This window comes from Erithacus rubecula (genome assembly GCF_903797595.1).
Source record: "Erithacus rubecula genome assembly, chromosome: 1".
Classification (NCBI taxonomy): Eukaryota; Metazoa; Chordata; class Aves; order Passeriformes; family Muscicapidae; genus Erithacus; species Erithacus rubecula.
This window is the reverse complement of record NC_136658.1, coordinates 68,524,916-68,544,607: the sequence shown is the minus strand read 5'-3', so window position 1 is coordinate 68,544,607 and position 19,692 is coordinate 68,524,916. Positions and strand designations below refer to the sequence as shown.

At 38.9% G+C, this 19,692-nt stretch overlaps 1 protein-coding gene across 2 annotated transcripts in view; it reads right to left on the bottom strand.

Moving 5' to 3' along the window:
• Positions 1–18,269, bottom strand: part of LRCH1 (leucine rich repeats and calponin homology domain containing 1) — a 115,860-nt gene extending 97,591 nt beyond the window's left edge. For both annotated transcript variants that reach the window (XM_079307175.1, XM_079307176.1), the window contains exon 1: positions 17,889–18,269. In XM_079307175.1, coding sequence (XP_079163301.1) covers positions 17,889–18,132 — 244 coding nt within the window. In that variant the 5' untranslated portion in view covers positions 18,133–18,269. The remainder of the gene's footprint in view (positions 1–17,888) is intronic.
• Positions 18,270–19,692: the final 1,423 nt, after the last annotated feature.

Here is a 19,692-nt window from a genome sequence, read left to right as displayed (position 1 = left end):
TAAAAGTGTAAAGGTAGCTCAGTGCTTACATAGTAGTTTTATAAGGCCAGAAGTCAAAGCTTCTTTAACAACAACAACAAAAAAACCCCTGCAGTCTAATAAATTATCTTTGACCACAGTAGAAATCCAGTGGAAAGCCCCTAAAAAATCTATAGATGAAACAGTCAAACAGTATTATATTTAAACACTAACTTCCTCCAGTTAATTTACTGCCAGGTACACTAAGTTTTAAACATTTTAAATGAAAATTGAGGAGCACAGAGCAATCCCCCAAAGAAAATATGTACATGCTATTGAACTGTAGAAATACAGCATAGTGGGGTATCAGCTCAGTTATTATACTCCCTGTACTTCCTTTTGCTTTAAAACTTACAGCTTATTACATTTATGAGAACAATATAAGAGGCAGATTCAGATTTAATCACACTCAAGTTCAAAACCATTCAATGCACCTAAGACCGTAAAATTTTAACTCTATTTGCTATTATTTTGCCTAATAGTTACTCCTTGTTTCTTTACCTTTAGCCATAAAGGTTAACAGAAAGCACAAAAACCCAAACAACAACCAATCAAACAAAAAAATAAGGCATTCAGAGGGTTAATATTATTCAAAAGTTATTTGGAAATTTGTCACTTCCCAATACACGTACTGCCTGATGCATTCCTCATCAACTTCTCCTGTTATAACAGGAAAATTCTCACTAGTTGAAATGTACTATTTTGAAGGTTTATAGCCCTTGATGGTTGTTACGGGAATAAACAACAAAAACCAACTCATAAACACTGTTAAATGCTGGCTTAATGTTTTATGAGGAAGAAACATATTGATAATCATGTTACAAAGTAGAAAATTTAATTAATGGAAGAATGTTTTGTGAGAAAAACATAATTTAATTAAATGTTACTGTTCTTAAAGAAAATACTGTACAAAAAAAAACCCCAAAAAAACTAAACAACAAGCAACAACAAATATAACAAACAACAAATCCAATATAACAAGAGTGATGCCAAATAGCACAGTCTTCACTGTATTTCATGATGCATTAATGCATGGCTAACATCAAAGTATTAATCTGGTATCATCTTGCCACAAATGAGTTCTCCTGAAGATTTTCATCTGATTAAATAAAAAAATACGGCTTCTTTTAACAGCTACAGTTTCTGGTAATTTCTTGAAGAAACTAAATAGAAACCAAAGAGAAGAAACTTAAGAAAAACAGGTAACTATCAAGTATCATAAATTGTTCCTCCAGCTGTATGGAAGGAGAACTTTCACATCTTAAAACCATATTTAAGGAAGTTATATAGCAGACCCACTGCATACAATGAAAACATATTGGCAGTTAACATATATATGAGGAATAATTTTCTAACATTCAGATCCTGGAATATAAGAACAAATTCCCCTAATATATTACCGTTTACCTTCCTGCTGTTGTGGATTCCCCAAAGAGAGTCAGAAAGAATGAAAACCAAAGTATAACATGCAAGACCATACACACTATCTAGTGAGCAAGAACAACCATATTCCAACAGCTCTAACTGCATTATAGTCACATTATTTATAGACTTTTACAGTCATGGTGACACGGACAAACTCCTGCTGAACTAACTAAACTCAGATGCTGAGAACAGGCCAAGTACAGCAACATGGCAAGAGACCTTGCCCAGAAAGTCGGTTGAACAAGCCTGTGCTGAGGTTTATGCAGATGAAAGAAGACTGGTAAACTTCCTTACACAGCTATAACTAAGTCTAAAGTATCATTTGTTTGAGAACATTAGAACAGGGAAAGTCCCACATACATCAGACAGAAGGGATTTTGCCAATAACTTCACTCATGCCCACATTTCGTGCTACCCATATTTGCATACCGAAGTTTCAAAACAAACCCACCCAGAACTTATTTTGCTTTGTTTGCATGTCCAGCTTTTCCTTTATCTAATAAATTCACTATTTCAACCCACACTTTTAACCCTTCTGACTCATTTCTCCATTACAGTGTGGGGGAGAGAGGGAGCATCTGCGTGGGTCTTAGCTGCCTACTGGGCTTAACCCAGTATAAATAAGTAAAATTTACTGTCATACAACTTTAAACAGTTTAGTAATTCTAAACACAGGCATTCCACAGCTGCCATCAGAACTTAACAGGAAAAAACCACCACACACTATCCCAACATATGTCTCTGAATATTCTTACTGAGAACTCCAGTCTTGAGTGCTACAAGCTCCTCATGAACATCTTTTTAATGGAGAAACTTCAACATTCATAGAATAGGATTTAAAACTAAGAATACATCACATTCTCTTCTAAAGTGTTGTAAAAGCACTTCCAAAATGCATTTACCTTCAGTATTTCCTTAATAGACTAACACTAAGAGTCTACATTTGGTAATACAGATGCAAAGCGTGTCAGAATTTATACACAACTGGGGCAAAACTCTATAAGTAGGTCTGTGGATAAATACATCAGCAAACAAAAGGTGTCTGAATAGTCTATTTTGCATAGCTGCAATGCAAGGTTATAAAACAAATCTAATCACCTCGGGTATTCTTTCACCACAAAAATATTGGAAATTCATAACAGAAGGAGTACCTGGGACTTCAAGATACTTGGGAATGTCTCAGCTAAATGAAATATGTTTCAGCTGGCAAGAACAAATTGAACAAGTTGAGACTTGACCCAGCTTGGCACTGGTGGTTGGATTACATGACCTACAGGGGTCCCTTCATCAGCATCTTAGGTCCCTTTATAGTCTATCCTCTGATCCTATAAAATTTAGATGCAATGTTAGAATAAAGTTTTAATGAAAATAACTGTATATTGCAACTGATACTTACCATTTATTTACAAACAAATATTCTCTTAAAGAAGCTATTTTCCTGTAGTTGTAATTAGATCTTAACCAAAAGTTTTTAAAAGGACAACTCAAATGTCAGTGGAACCAAAATTATCACAAGTGAGAGAAAAACATATATAAGAGATCCAAAACAAGTGAACAACACAGCTCTGCCATACAAGAAAGGTAGTTGGAGGGTTATGTTTTAGATCACAAAATTACCTGGAACCTACACTACAATTATTTATAGTGTTTTAAATGGAATAAGTAAAAATTCAAAGCACCTACTACTCTGTTCCCTTAGATCTGATCACTTGGACATCTGTACCATCAATTCACCTTAAATAGTAAGACTGCTTAGAATGCAATTCCTTTTATGTCACTGACACTTCTAAAGTTGGTCTTTCTGTATCCATAGTACCAGTGCATAAAAAATTCTGATGTCATCTACATTCCACGAAGGGTGGAGGCAGACAAACACTTTCTCAAAATGAGTTCCCAAGAAATCCACATTCATAAAAACAAAACATCCTGTTTCTATAAATGGAATTGTCAAGCAATTCATTCTAGGATAGATACTCAGAGAGGAATGCTTAATTATAAAGCCATTTTACCTGTATTGGATCTAAAACCTTCCTCAGTACTACACATAACCTTCATTTTTATGTTCCTAATTCATATTGCAAATATGAAAGGAAACACAAGTGAAAAATTATCACAGTAAAAGTCTACTTTGATAGTTTTAAAAAGACATAGTCATAAGCTAGAATTTGTACACTATTGAAACAAATAATATTCTACAACCTCATACAAATATACTACCTACTAGAAGAGATTTCTTATTTGCTCACACCAGAAGGTCAGTCATTTTTATGTGGTTGTAGAATGCTAATCCAATATCTACTCAGAGAAAATGAACAATACCCTCAAGGAAATCATTAAGTGTCTCATACAAGAAATTAGGTTTTTTTCTTCACAACCCAACAACAGTCAGGATTTTCAAGACTTTCCTCCCTAGAATACAAAGCCATTGCTGATAAAATCTGTGAGTGATTGCTGGTAATGGTGCTGTAAGTACCAGCAAGGCCAGCATACAGATACATGGGGACCTGGAGAACATGGTAGGTCAGACATAATCAAGGTCATATTTAAGTTTGTCATAAGAAAACATAAAAAATCAACAGGGAAGAATATGATCATAGAATCACAGTCTTGGCAAGTGACAGCATAAGCCTTCAACAATGACAATCATGAGCTCACACTAAGTCTAAGGTGCAAATTACTAAAATGAAAGTGGAGTGCATTAAAAGTTACTATTGAGAAATAAGCTGAACATAAACACTACCCCAAGAAAGGTATTTACAAAGCAATTCACAAATTGCTAAGTCCAATTGTTAATAACAAAATAAAAGACAATAAAACTATTAAAGTACTCCAAAACCTCTAAGGTTTTGTGTAACTGCAAGGTTTGGGATCTGAAATCATATTTCACAGCAGAACACCAAAGGTTCATCTGTTTAGGACTGTCTCACAAGCCCTTGCAACATTTAGTACAGCAATGTAAGATAGGAGCAGCCTCAGCTCTGTCCCCCACTGCTCTGAGGGTGGTTTCCTTCCCAAGAACAGGCACAGCAGGTGAAATCATGTGCCAGCTCCTTAATGCCACAATTCAAAGCCTGTCCCAGTAGTTTAAATACACCATCATCACCATTTAGGTCGCCACACTATTTACATGGGTAGCAGCTTTCAGCAGGAAGCTAGATGGACAATTGCAGTGGCATCCTAAATTACTATAATTGGAATTATCCCTCATTAATCAAATACCTAAGTTTATTAAATAAAAAAGTAAAAAATAATGTACAAACAACTGCAGAGAAGTAAAAGTCTCCTACAGTGTATTAGACGATCTAGTGAAGAAAAAAGAATAAATTATCAGAAGTTGAAGCTAAAATACAAAATTGATGTGTAATCTCTTTTATTTGTTTCCAAAGGAAATACATAATCAATCATACTATTATCACTGGCATACTTTAAAACAGAGACAGTAAACATAAGTCATAGATTTCTGATCTAGATACACAGACTCAGTCAGGGAAATTGATGGCCAGCATTAGGCAGAGGAACAAACTGTATCAACATAAAAGTCTCTTTTATATAGGCAAATCAATTGCATCAACGTACTTCAGCAAGGATAGTCCACTAGCATCAGAATGCAAACAGCAGCACAAAATAAAGTGAGACATCTGGTAAAGAAAACAGGACTGACTTAATACTCTTTGAATATTAGAGAAATTCCTCTAAAAGCAAGCAGCTTCTGTTAATCAAGCAAAAAACCCTGACAGCTTACTACCCTCTACAATTTTATTTTTTGAAAGACTGCTTCCCAAAGATTTATTTACATTCTTCCACAGGAAAACCAAATTTGTTATGTTCACATAACCTTAATTTAATAACTTCATCATAATAATTACCAATAAAGTAATATTTCCCCCTATGTTCTGGTTTTTTTCACACATATTCATTGGGTTATCCTCATGCTATCACTATTACATGCACCAAGGAAGGGTTTAGAAACATATGAAAAAAGTAAAGTAATCATGCATAAAGTGGAGAGGTGAAATATTTTTATATATGTAGTAGACTCAATATATTTAACACACACATAATGCAAATGCACTAACTGAACACAAGCAATACTTGCTTTTTTCCAAGCTGAATCAATTACAAGCAGAATACCTCCTAACTGCAAATACTTCTATTTCTATGATGTGAACATTAACAAAATCATCTTGTTTTTCAAGAGATAAAGAAGAAAAAATTTTAGACAGAAGCTAATACTTTCAAATACTGTTAACCAAGAATGTCATTTATCTTCAATAAGTACCTTAACAAAAATAACTTTTAAAAATAGCAAGCATTCTATAAAACTATTTGGCTAAAGGCTACAAGCAAGAAATGCAACCAGCATATAGTACATAGCCATCAAAACACAGAACAAAAGCTTCTGTTTCCCAGGGACACCTCCATTTAGGAAAACTGGCAAGGTTTTTGCTTAGTCCAGTAAGCAAAAATCAAGCTTATTGCAGATTGAGCACAGATATTCTACAGAAGCAGATCTGGATTTACTCTTTTTCATAAATTGTTTAGAACAAGAAGATTTGTATTTTAGAAACTGTAATTCTGGAGGTAAAGAGCTCTCTGAAATGCTCATGCTTCATTACCCCAATACCAATACCATGATTTATTTCTTAATTTTAGAGCCTTAACACCAATAACAAAATCTGATAACTGTCTTTGAAAAGCTATTCACTAGACTGATAATCTCAAATTTGTGTGACCACAAGTTGGATCAGAATTCATTTTATTTTGGGCACATTTCCAGATTACTGTGTTAATAAAGCCTTACATTGCAAAGTTAGAACACAAAAAACCTAATACTGATTTCTTGGATTATTTTAAAATGAGGGTTCTATGGATGTCTACAAGCTAAGTCTAGAAAAACTCTAATTCTCATGAAGAATCTATCCAAGTTAACTTCACATAAAAAAAAAAAAAAAAAAAAAAAAGCTTACAAAAAAGTGGTTTTTTAAAATTAATTCTGTTTCTGGAAACTTTACTTTCTTGCAGCACCATACATTATTCCGATTTAGTCTAATACAAAAAACTGGGGGAAAAGCTAACAGATCTGTGAAGCATATAGAGGGAAGCAACCTCCAGCTTTTCTTGGAAGTTTTCAGACCTTTTATTGGTATTAGATTTTTCAGATTTAAATTGCCTGTTCACTCTTCTCCTGACTATTTCAAAGTCCTGATTTAAAACTCCATCCAAAGTATTTAGAAATCATTCAGAAACTTTTATAATAAGTACACATTCACATCTAGTAACTGCTATACTTTTTTCATGGGGGAGGACAGTGTTAGGGTTGGGGTGGGGTTGTTTCCCTTTTAAAGGTAAACCCTGCAACACTGGATAGAAACACAAGTAAATTTCACAGACTCCTTCTATTGTCTATATGAGTAGTCTCAACTGTAATGATTGAGTTTCACTGTTCCCACAGCAATATCCTGATTTCTTTCTTCATTTTAGAGCCTTTCCCTGTAGAGGCTAAACCTCACACTGTCCCTTACTTCCCTCTAACATGTACTTGTAGAAAAGCCTCTTTTTCTTCAGGCTACCAATGCTTCATAGATAAACATGACTTAAATTTTTCTGATAAATGGGATGCTGGAGGGATCCCAGAGCCACATCTCCCACAGCTTAACATTTAAGTGCATAACTAAAATGCTTCAGTGAGACTACCAATTACTGCAGTTCTGTTACTACTGCACAGAACTGCTCAACACCAAATGGAGCTATGAGATTCCAGAAGCCATTTTTAGCCCAGGGCACTAGGCCAAAAATAACCTTTTCAGTTCTCTAGGAAGCCAAATGTACAAAGATATGAAAACTAGCAGAAGGACTACAGCACTTCTTGCCAAAATACTGATTTCTTTTTTTTTTAATTGTGTAAAGTTACTACTCTTTCATATTAACTGATTCTTAACTGATTGCAAATCTATAGTGATTTTTTTTGGGACTACTTCTGAGTTGTGTGTATGTGCCAGATGCTATTATAAAGTGAGTTTCTGCATTGTGTTAATACATTTAAAACCACTCTCTGGACTTAAGACCTTAATGGAAGCTTTAAGTCTTTGCTGCTATCCCAACATCTTTCAGAACAAAACTAATTCAAATACCTCAACATCCATTCTTCAAGATATCATACACTGGCACTTTAAAAAAGCATACAAAAACAAAATCCCACAAAAATACCAAAGTTGGATTCCATTCACAGTTCTGTCTTTGATCTGTTCTGAGATCTGGATTAAGCCATTCAAAATTCCTGCTTCTCAGTTTTTCCAATCCATACAACCAGGGATAACCTGCATCATTATAGAACAATGAAGTAATTCACCGAGCAAGTTTGCACAGTAATTATTAATGCAAACACAAAGTAAGATCTATGTGAGGAACAACTAAAAGTAGAAATTTTAAAGTCATTATATTAATGACTTAAAGACTTAAGCTCTTAAAGTCATTACATTAGCAATCAATATAATTACATAAAAGGCTTTCAAATTACAAGAAATTTGAAAGACTGCTTTCTCCACCCTTAGAAACTCCTGACTGGCTGGCTGAATGTCAAAGTCACAGCACACTTCAACAGAGCAGTAATAGCAGCAATACCATGACACAAAAGTGTCTCATGGTCTACACCATGATAGTGTCTATCTTATCTCTAAATTCCCTTTAAAAATGTTGGAAAATTGAAGTTACTGGTTATTTTAAATTAGTTCATATTTTCTTTCAAATCATATGACCAACACCAGTTGCATGAAAGATTTTTTGTGGAGAATCTGCAGATTATCTTCACTTTTTATGGTGAATTTGAGACAGCATATGGAAAAAAAAAAAAAAAGAATGTAGTTCTGAAGATGGGGGAGAAACATTCCAATTTTTTAAATGAAAAACAATTTTAGACTCTGCAGCCTTTTTTGTCCCCCCCAAATGAAACCTTAGAAAAATAACATATAAAACTACACACTGCCAAATTAATATAATAGTTTTCCATCACATTTGAAAGTTCAGACAGTGAATGGAAACATCCATTATAACATGGCTACAATTCAGTAGATCAGCCTTAATTTCTGCACATTATGACTAAGAAACTACATCATCATATTGATGCTGTATAGAAACTAGAAGGAACTGGTACTGATGGATCTCAAAAGAAGACCAAGTAGAGAAACATTTCAGATGGATGGCACAAGGATATTCTTGGTCATACATCTTCCTTCAAACACACTAGTAAGAAGGGGGGAATAAAATATCATGTCTAGCAAACCTTGCAAGTGACAAGATGAGTGAGTGAGGAAAAAAACCTAGTCAGTAACACAAGACAATCTGAACGGCTGCTAAGTGGAACACAAGCAAGGAGTAGGCATTCAGCCAGACTGGAATTCAAACACTGCAAAGGGGATCACAGACAAAACTTACTGAGCAGGGAAACTACACTGTGCAAAGTGGAAGGCAAATGGACAGTTTTCTTGAACTGGGATGAACTCAGAAAACAGAAACAAAACAAGCAAACAAGAAGCCCTAGCAACACAAAATGAGCATGGGAAACCTCGGGTTAAGTTGTTCCCCTTGATCAATCACAGCTGTATTTAGTAACCAGGGCATCCTTGTCCTGCCCCTACTGCTGAGAAAGCTCCTTTCAGCTTTGACCAGACATCCACTCCAGAAATCTTCATAACTGTCTGCATTTCTTAATTATATAACATATGAATGACACTATGTTCTTCCTCCTTCCCCACTGAATAGACAGACAGCTTTGTTGTTAATTCTCTTGCCCTGCCATAAAAAGACTGAATTGAATGAATTCAGCTAATCCTCACTATTCTCAAAATACAGTAATGTAACAGCAGCAATGGCACTACCTGTCTGCAGTTCAATAACCTCTATTTCTCCCGTCATTAGGTTTTTAAACAGTTAAAAGTTCAAATAGTACAAAAAGTCACTTTAATAATAAAAGCTTTGCTTACCATGATAACAATTCCACTGTCTTTAAAATCTGATCTAAGGTTCTTACTGTACATAACCTATTGCATCTGCATTTTTAGTATCTTGTCTTACCCTGTATAGGTTATCCAGGGGTGTATTCTCCTCCACTTCTTTTCTTGGCTTAACTTCTGATTCAATTTTCTTTTCCTATCCCATTTCTTGCCCATTTTACAAAACTTCTCCATCAGTTTCAGTAATTTATCTTTGCACACTCATTTTATGAACTGTTTCTTTCTGTTCACCAAAACAATAGGTCCAGCTTCTTACACATGCTTTTATCTTCACAGTTAAATGTGGTGATTTTTTTCCCCATCTTATTTCTTTTTCATTTTTGCATTTTGCCTGTGTAACGTAATGCTGCTAAGGAGAGCTGTCAAAGCAAATAGCACAGCCAAAGATGAAGACTTCAGATGCTACAAACTTCATGTCTGTTCACACATAATAAATTGAAGTGAAAGTGTCATTTGCAGTCTCTTTGCTACTTTTGAAACATACATTAGAATATAAACTAGGATTGTAGTATATATATATTCACAGTATAAAGAAATCAAGTCCCAAGCTATTTTAAACATTCTTCCAAGATGTACTTTGCTGAATTTTATTTCTTTAATTCAAGAAATTATTTGTCTTAAATCCTCCACACATATATTGCCAGCTGCTCCAGCAATGTCACCTCCTACCAGAAATAAGTATTTATCAGGCTACAATAGCAGAAACTACCTAGTTCATAAAGTTAAGTCCAAAACCTAGAAATTAAATCTGTTACTAATCTAGTTTTTTAAAGCACCATGGCCCTAAAAAAAAATAAAAACATTACAACTACTGCACTTTGCACAAAGGAATAAAATCACCCATCCATCTTCAAAAAAACAGCATAAAAACCTTATCCACTCAGCAGCACAGGTCACTGCTGATATGGTGCTTCAGCTATTTTGCCCTTGTTCTGCTTCTCATAAAGACCACTGTTCTGATATTTAAAACCTCCAGCTACATCCAGTAATTTCTCTAGCCACTCCTAGAAGAATTACCCCCCATGATCATCATGAATTTATCAGCTAGCTTTTTGCCTAAACCCACAGAAGCTCAGCTAAACATGAAACAGTTCATGCAGCTTCAAAAGCAAGTGCAAACCTCAGGCTCAAAATTATATGCAAAACTAACCCCTACTTTGGCTCTGCCACGATCATCATCTCACAAGTTTTGACTTTTTGTTTTTTCCTTTAAGAATATTTCTCCTACTGCCTGGATAGGAGGACAAAAGACTGTTATTGTTACTTCTATTTTTAAATAGGAGGTTTACAGGCATTAGGGTGTTCTGCACCATACAAGGAAAAAAGAATAAAAAGCTGGCCAGCAAGACACCCTTAGAGAAAGACGCTGGGGAGAAAGCATTAGAATTTCATAAATTAACTCCTCCCACAAAGACATCTACACACAAATTTAGCAGAAAGGAATCCTTCCTCCAGAAGCTTAACTCCTCAGTACCATTCCCAAGAACTGCTCTGATGTGTGTATAATACATGGCACAGCACGGTCAGCACAGAACAGTCAGAAGTCAGGAGATGTAACACCCGTTTCCAGTTTTGACAGTGATCTGCTCACCAAACACAGGGATAATGTTTCTGGCTCTTTCAGTTTTACACATCAGGGAACAGCAAATGGGTACATGTGCCATAATTCTGGTCTCAGCAGAACAAGTTTAAGGTACCTCTGTTTTGGGAAGCACCATTTCAATTATTTAAATCCTATTGATTTTAACTGTGAGGTAGCAATCTAACCAGCTTGGGAACGTTCACAAACCTAGTAAAATGCTTACTAACAGTCAGCAAGAACACAGCAGGGGGAATGATGAACAGCCAGCCCAGAGAAGTTGCTCATCCTTCCTAGAATGGTCATTCTGATACACAAAACACCACTCTCTCCATCTTGATTTCACAACTCTGCAAGCAACAAAATCTCTGGGTTTTCCTTATGTAGACAAATGGATGCTAAGCTTCTCAAACTTCAATTAACAGTTAGCATTTAAAAGTATGAATTTGAAACTATTTTTTGTAGCATAAAGTCTGCAAATGTAATGTATCTTGGAGCCAAACAATTTTCTCCATGTTTATCTGATTTCCTATGCACACAATTCTAATCATTATGAACATAACTGGCATTTTTCTTCAGTTTTACAGATTTCAGATAATTATCCCAAGCCATTACACACATTTCTCTTTGTTGATTTCATATATTTTCTTTCAATAGTTCTTAAGTTTTCATTCTCTATGACACTTCCGCCTTTAACAGTATCTTCTCTTTATCTATTTCCTTGTTCAAAACTATATTGCATTGGCATTTACCCCCTTCCTCTTCCAAGCCACAGCTCTACTGTGCAAATATTCATTCTACTTTGTCATAACTGATTCTGCCCCAGCCTCTTCCCCTCACAGGAGTATTCAATGTTTTCAAAACCCTGTGTACAGTAACTGTGTTAAGTCTCTCCTGTTTAAGAGATGTCTATACCAAGATGCCTTTTTTGCTGAAGACACAACAGAAACAGACCAGAGAAGGGCTAATAGGAGGCTCACAAACAATACAGGAATATTTGGCTTCTACCTCCCACCAGGCCAGTGATCACAGGCTAATGGATCTGCAAAACTGCTTGTCTAAAAGCATTTGAAAGGGAACCTGTAGCACTTTGACTTCTATGACAGCACTGCTGGAGCTCTGAATCAGTCTTTTCCAAGCAGATTGGCCACGGATGCACAAAGTGACAATATTTCTACAAAAGCCTTCAGCCTTTATTCATTTACATGCACAGCATGTCCAAACATGGCAATTCTAGGCAGAGCCATTTAAAAAACTGCCACCCTGAAGGGGAAGTCCCCTTTGGGGGTAAAGGTTCAACCCACAGCAGAGCCTACTCCTGCTGAAATTGGAAATGGGTTCCACCCTTCCTCCTATCCTACAGTTTTTAGGCTAGCATCTCTCCTACCTCTTAGCCCATACACTAGGTTTGAAGCCTCACTAAAAAGCAAGTCAGAAAGAAAAACCAAACAAACCAATACAAAGGAAAGATACATACAGAGTCAGTGGTAGAAAGCCATTAATCTGCTCAAGCCACATTCTGAAACAGTAATCAGGCAATTGTGTACTCGATTTGTTCCATGCAACAAAGAGGATTGGAGCTAATTCTCTTTATTTTGTGTTGAGAGTCTAACAGCACCTGCAAAGTCACTGGCTACATTTCAGCTATGGGGGCATAATAAAGAAGTAACTTTCAAATGCCCACTGACTAGACTCTACAGCAAGACAACTAATAGACTCATTCCAATAGAAGTCAATAGCCTTGGTGTTTACAAGATCCACAAGCAAGCATATAGTCAGGTTTCAGGAAGAATAAAAGGGCCAAGAATGTTTAAATGGTATTCTGCAGTTGTAAGTTGCTACACACATCAATGTTTCTAAAAGAATGCTTCTAGTTTGATAAATCTCTTTCCCAAAGCATTGCTCATGAGTAAAAAACAGAAGCTAGAATATGCTGGCACAGAGATGCCCTGACAGACCACACAATCAGGTGGTGTCATAAACTGTTAAATACATAATAATGTCACATATACTGCTGGATACATAATAATGAATACAAAATTGATTTATCTTCATTTTTTAGCCATAAAAATTACACCTCCTAAGTTTTGGCTGCAGGATAATATTCAATTCATTGGTGATAATAAACAAACATTTATTCTTTCTCCCTGTCCTAACATACTAAAGATATTATTTGCATAAAAAACAGTAAGGTTATAAATCTTCAAATAAACACAGGAAGGCTGTAGGAAGGGACTGATTTTTGAAATGAAAAAGAAACAGAGTTTTATTCATTTTTTAGCCTTAAAAAGACATTATTTATTGATATGAGTTTTGATTAAATGAATAAAATGAAAGGATCTCAGCCTTATCAAAAAAAACCCCAAAATTTAATCAAAATATGAAGTAAAAATTATGAATTATTCAAAGTAACTATCAGAGAGAATTCTTAAAAAGAGCGGAGCATATCAAATATCATCTTCTCTAGTGGCCAAATCAACAATCAAATTATAAACAAGCATCTATATAGTGGTCATATTTGATATCTGGAAGTGTGCAGTAGCACAAACAAGCCAGTCTAGATGTGCAACATCCTGCCCTGTACAACCTGCACTTAGAACAAGTGGAACCAATTGCACATCTACTGCTGCAATTAGAAGAATTCTCAGACATGAAGGAAGAATTACATTAATAAAGCAGGTGGAGAAAATGAGTAAGATTAAATTCTGGCAATCTAATGTACACAGAATCACCAAATGCTCTAGGTTTGACTGAACCTTTAAATGTCATCTAGTTCAACTCCCCTGCATGGAGCAGCAACATCTTTGACTAGATAAAGTTGCTCTGAGCCTCATGCACATCATATTTAATTTTTTTTAAAAGGGGGGGAAACAAGAAATACTTGTGTTGTTGTTGTTATCAGCAAAGAGGAATGAAAGGAAGATATTTCATCCAAACCAGCACCACCACTCACAGCGATACTGTGATTTTTCAACCACCTTGAAAGCAAATCCATAGTTATACAGTCAAAACAACTATTTCAAAGATGCTGCCAGGCAAAGGTGTCTTCAACACAGCAAGTGCAGTCCACTTAGAAGCACTTTTAAAAACAGCAGGTAGGAGAGCAAGCATTTTATTGCACACCAAAAAAATACACACTCCTTCCAAAATTTCATACTCTCCAAAGTAGCAATCAAATACTACAATTTGTAATTTTCTAATAATCTTGCATGTAATTTAAAGAATTTATTTTCTTCTCTACCAGGTCACTACCAGCAGCAGCAAGTAATCCCTCATGTGCATAACTCACCCAACAGAAATGGATGAAGCAGGTATTCACCAGAAAAGGTTCAGAGGCTCTGTCTTCAGAAATACAATCAAAGGAGAAGGAGGCTGAAGTAATACAGTAGGCAGCCATGGCTACATCTCTGAGGCCTTTGCTTGCTCTTTTATAAAGTAACATGCTTCCAGCATTCCCAGTGGTTTGGAGGAATATAATTGCATGCTATTGCTTAAGAACTATGTGATTACTATACCACTGCCTTCTGCATAACCCAGCCTGTAATAAAAGTGATAAGAATAGCATTTATTATTTTTGAAATGGTTTTTGCATTGCATCCACACTGTGGTTTAAAACGCCTGACTAAACTCAAGACACTTTACATAGAGGTTTCATTTTATTCTAACAGTACTGGATACCACGAAAACTCCATTCCATGTGCAGAGATACTGCCTGAAAGTTCCATCTGACCAGGTCACTCAGCACCTGAGCAGAACTGTCAAAGACTGAGGAAGAAAAGTTCCATGACATTTCTGTAACCAAGATGTTTTAATGCAAAGAAAAGTCATAGATGAAAAAGCATAACAAGAAGCTGCAGGAATAGAAAGTGACAAGTGCAGTTCAGCCTCTGGAGTTATTACAGAATGTAACTATGGTAAGAACTAGGAAAAAAAATCAATCTCTTCCCAGCTGCTAAAGGCAAACAAGCCACGTCCCTTGCATAAGTGCATCAATTGCTGTATAAAATCTGACTTCTAACTTCAGAAAAAAAATAAATGCATGAACAGAGAAAGTTGATCACTTTTTTCTTCCTCAGACCTAAAAAAAGCATTCAGAACCTTTCTAGAAAACAAGTTTGATAATATCTTATTTGAGAGTAGCTGTAGACCATCACTTTCTGAAACAAAAAAATATTTTCAGTCCATAATACTAAAACACTGTCAAATGCAGGCTTGGTTTCAGTTTTCTGGAAATTCCCTGCTCCTCAGACTTGTAAACTCAACCCCCATCACTAATCTCCTCTACATCAAGGAATGTCTCCATTTTTCAGCAAGACTAGCAATCCCCTCCTCCCCTCAAAAAAACAGTGAAAGGCTATCCCTACCCCAAAACCCAATGTTTCAGGACTTCAGAGACATGTCAGCTCATCAGATCCAAAACTACAAGTCATTCATTTCAAGGAGGAAGTTTTATACTATGCACATTTATGGAGAGGAAGCAGGAAAGAAAATTCCCTTCAAGAGTTTGCTCCAAGAGTTTCAGAAACCTGGCCTTAACCCAAGCAACTCTTCTGTTTATATATTTGTTATGTAATGTAACAAAAAAAAACAAAACAAAACAAAAAACAACACATGAGTTTTTTGGAAATATATCAACAACAACTTTCAAGGCAGTTCCCATTAAAGTTACAACAAGCTGTTACAAACAAAACCTTAAAGCAACTATAGATTAACACAGTGTTCTTCTAAAAAGGGACAATGATAAAAGGGCTGTTGCTGTCACAAGATTAAGACATGGGTTGACCTACACTGCTGTTTATATCAAACAAAAAGAGAATGAAAACACAACTCTATATTCAATTTCATATTGAAAGTTTTCCATGTAAACTCTGACAAAAGCACAACAATGCTTGAAGATAACGACTACTTTTTCCTAGAAAAATCAGTAGAACAAGCAAGCATGTGACAAGCAGGTGCCACCTATCCATACTACACACAGCTCATGCCTGTACAGCACATACTTACACAATACACAAATATTAACATGCAATCACTACCAACCAAACAATTTCTTTCCCAGTATATGATCTCCTCAGTATACAATTTGGTTTTCCAACAGTTTGGTTCAATATTAGGTCAAACTACAGAAGCTCAATTTCTGGATTTCCAAACTCTTTATCTTGTATTGTGGCAAGTCTGCTACACTTCAACTTTAAAAAAGAAATGAGACTAAAAATGCCTTGCTTGGGATGACAAGCTGGAAGTCATTCTAACCACATACAGTCCCCCTACCACACCTATCCCTTTCACATCTGCTACTGAGTCAGCTTATGGTTAGTATGGTAAGTCATGCTATCAATTCATGGCAGTTTCATTCATCAAGCTTCCTTCACTTTTTTTTTTTTTTAATTGATATGATGATATAGGTGCTCACACAGACCAATGTGAAATCCACTCAGCAACAGCTGCAAAGTAACAGTTAAACAACAATAACATGACACCTACCACACATTTGAGGCACTAACTCTAAACAGACTCAATAAGCAGGCAGCACATGTCTCCACATACAGGAAGGCATGAATGCCCTCATGTGCAGGAGTAGCTGAGAATTTAGATTCATGTTTGCATGCAGGTATAGCACCTGCAGTTTTGTGGGACAAGAACAAGTGACTACATGTCTCCTGCTCTGCTGCCACAACACAACTATCTCCAGCAGGCAAATGGGGACACAAGGGCATGTGGAGGCCATACACTGAAGACCTTAGCAACACACTAATATATTCCTCTAATGCGGGTTTGCACCATTCTACCTAGTGACACCATGTAAAGAGGGGATTAGGTTCCATCACCTCGGATAAACAGGGGCAGGAAAACTCATATGACCTTTTGAGGGGGATCTGCCTCCCTATGTGAGAAATAGGTGTGCTTTTTTCAAGTTGGAAGAAAGGTGTGAGAGCAAGTTAACGCAAACTGAATACTTGTCCCCCCACCACTCCTGCTGCAGGGTTGTCATGCCTGTCCCCTCTGCAGATTTATGTAATGATGGTGTCCCCCACTGTAGAATACATACAGTGCCTGTGAAGACAGGGATTTCTCTCTACATTTGCCCTGTAAGATAGCATTGCATAGAGCTAGCACTTGTGGCTATATGACTGTAAGAACACAAAGGGGGTTGTCAGCCCCAGTGCTGAACAAGTGGCATTTTTGAGAGGTAGTATGCTCTCTGGGGCAGCTGCACAGCAGTCTTCCTACAGACATAGCTCCACCTATGGCATGCGAAGAGGTGACACGTTCAGAGGTACAGGAGTATCCCAGTGTGGTTACACAGGGACAGGTGGGTTCACCCACGGGCAGCAGGGCAGAAGCAGTGGGTATCCACCCTGGCACTGTGTGCACTCCGCCCGCAGCTGAATCAAAGGTGGGCTGGCTGCCACCGCACACCGCAGCAGCCAGGGAAGAGTGGCACAGAGACGCAAATTCCCCAGAGGGAAAAGAGGACAGGTGCGAGCAAGAATTCTCCATACATTCCCCCAGTGTGCCATGGGAGAGGCAGCTCTGCCTCACCAAACGCCGAGCGGGGGGATGGAGGGGAGCGTGCACAGATTCAGCCATATGGAAGCAAACACCTACCTCATACACCAAGGCGGGGGGAATAAAGAAAGCACATGGTCCACGGAGAGACGGGGGTGGGCTCGGCTTCCGTGTGAGAACGGGCCCCGGGGGAAGGCGAACGAAAGGGTGGCGAGTGGGTGTTCGCCTCACAGGGAGGTTGAGGGGGCACCGAAGTGCCTGAGGGGGTCCCTGGCGATTCCACAAACCCACCTTCCCCGCTCGCCGGCCACCCCTCCCTGCTCCCCCGGCCACTCGCCCGGGCTCACCTGCCCGCACCGTGTCGGAGAGGTCGTGGCTAAGGGCAGCGGCGCTGCGTGGGAACTCCTTCAATTTCCTGCCGCTCAGGTTGAGCCCCCCGGAGTGAGCCGCCTCCTCCAGCGCCCGCTCCAGACCGCGGTTCAGCGGCGCCTGCAGACCCAGCGCCCCGCTGCCGCCGCCGCCGCCCACCCCGGCCGCTGCCGCCAGAGCAGCAGAGGGGAAGGGCTGCGACTCGCCTCCCAGCGTCGCCATCTTTCCCTCGCCGCTGGGGGTACCCGAGAGGGCCGCCGGACCTGCCTCCCTCCCTTCTCCTCTTCCTCCTCCTCCTCCTCCTCCCGCTCGCGGCGGCGGCGCGGGCAGGGGGCGGAGGCGCGAGGCTCGGGCGAGGCGCGCCCACTGCGCATGCTCCGCCCCTCCCGCCCCGCTCCCCGCCGCGGCGCCCCCTAGCGGCGGCGCGCTGCTGCCGGCGCTGGAGGTGCCGGGGGAAGGCGGAGAGGGGGCGGCTCTCCATTGTTTCCGTGCAAAGCGTTCCTTGTGAAGCCGGCCCAGGAGGCCTGCCCGCCGCTGCCTGGGCCCTCCTGCCGGCACCCGGCGGAGCTGTTCCCGCAGCAGGGCCCAGCGGCTGCATGAGTGGCGATGGGCGGCGGGGCGGTGTGAGCCTGCAGGTGTGCCGGGAGCGGCGTGTGAGGGCTCGGCTTTCCTCCTTGGCAAGTTAAAAGCTGCAGCGGCTGTTGCACCGAGCGAGGCCTTGGGCAGCATCTGCCCTGCAGAAGGGCTTTCTGTGCCCTGCTGCTCCCGCAGGAGCCGGTTCTCACCTGGCTCCTGCGCACAGCCTGCCCCAGACAGACCCCCGAAGGGTTGGTAGTGACAAATCGAGCAGAGGATCCACCATCCCTTTGGTTTCCTGTGGGATGACCTTTCGGAGCGGATGAGAGTGCTGGGTTCCTTTATTTTCTCCTTCCTCTCTGCGGCTTGGCAAAGCTGAGCCCAGGAGATGGAAAGGAGCGAAGCCGGGTGTTCCCACAGGGGTTACAGAGTTCAAAGATAAAACAGGGCTTATACACCATCACCCCTGACCTGTGCTTTACAGACCATTGCATTTCACTCACCTGAGCGGTGATCAGTGGTTAACATTAAACCAAAGCCTTCACAGCTCCAGGAAGTTCTACTGCTGAGTGCTACAGGGACAAGGAAGACCTAACTGGGACAAGGAAATAACCCCAAGGTTCTGAAGAACAGGAGACACCATGGTGAGTTTAGCAGTCACAACCAAAGACAGCAGTGGGGGGAAAAGGTGTGTTAGAGGTGGACTTTTTCACATAAAAATATCATAGCATCTATTAAAAACTTGTTCTTTATAATTAAGATACGTTCTCAGTATCAGCATTTTTCATTTATGTTTTATATGCATTGTATCACTGCAAAAGTGTCAGCAAGCAGCATAGCAGTGTTTTAAAGAGGTGCCTTACATTAAGGAAAGAACTGTAAGGTAGATGGGTAGGAGTTATAGGGGTAGGGTACAGTTATTTTACTCTAATTTCATTTATACTACACCTTAAATACAACCCCTGAGCTTAATCTCCAGTGCAATTCCCCTCATACCTACTACTGCTAGTTCTTCATGTTTCATGCAGAGATCTTTGTTTTTTGGCATGACTAAGTCAGTGTACTACTAGTTCAAGAAAATTTTGGGCACAGCAGAGAGTAAATCTTGACAGCACTCCTTGTAATAGCCCCTAGCCAATGTTAGCCAACAGTTACCACAGCATTTGTGCCCAGATATCACATTGCTTTTGACAAAACTTGTTGGTG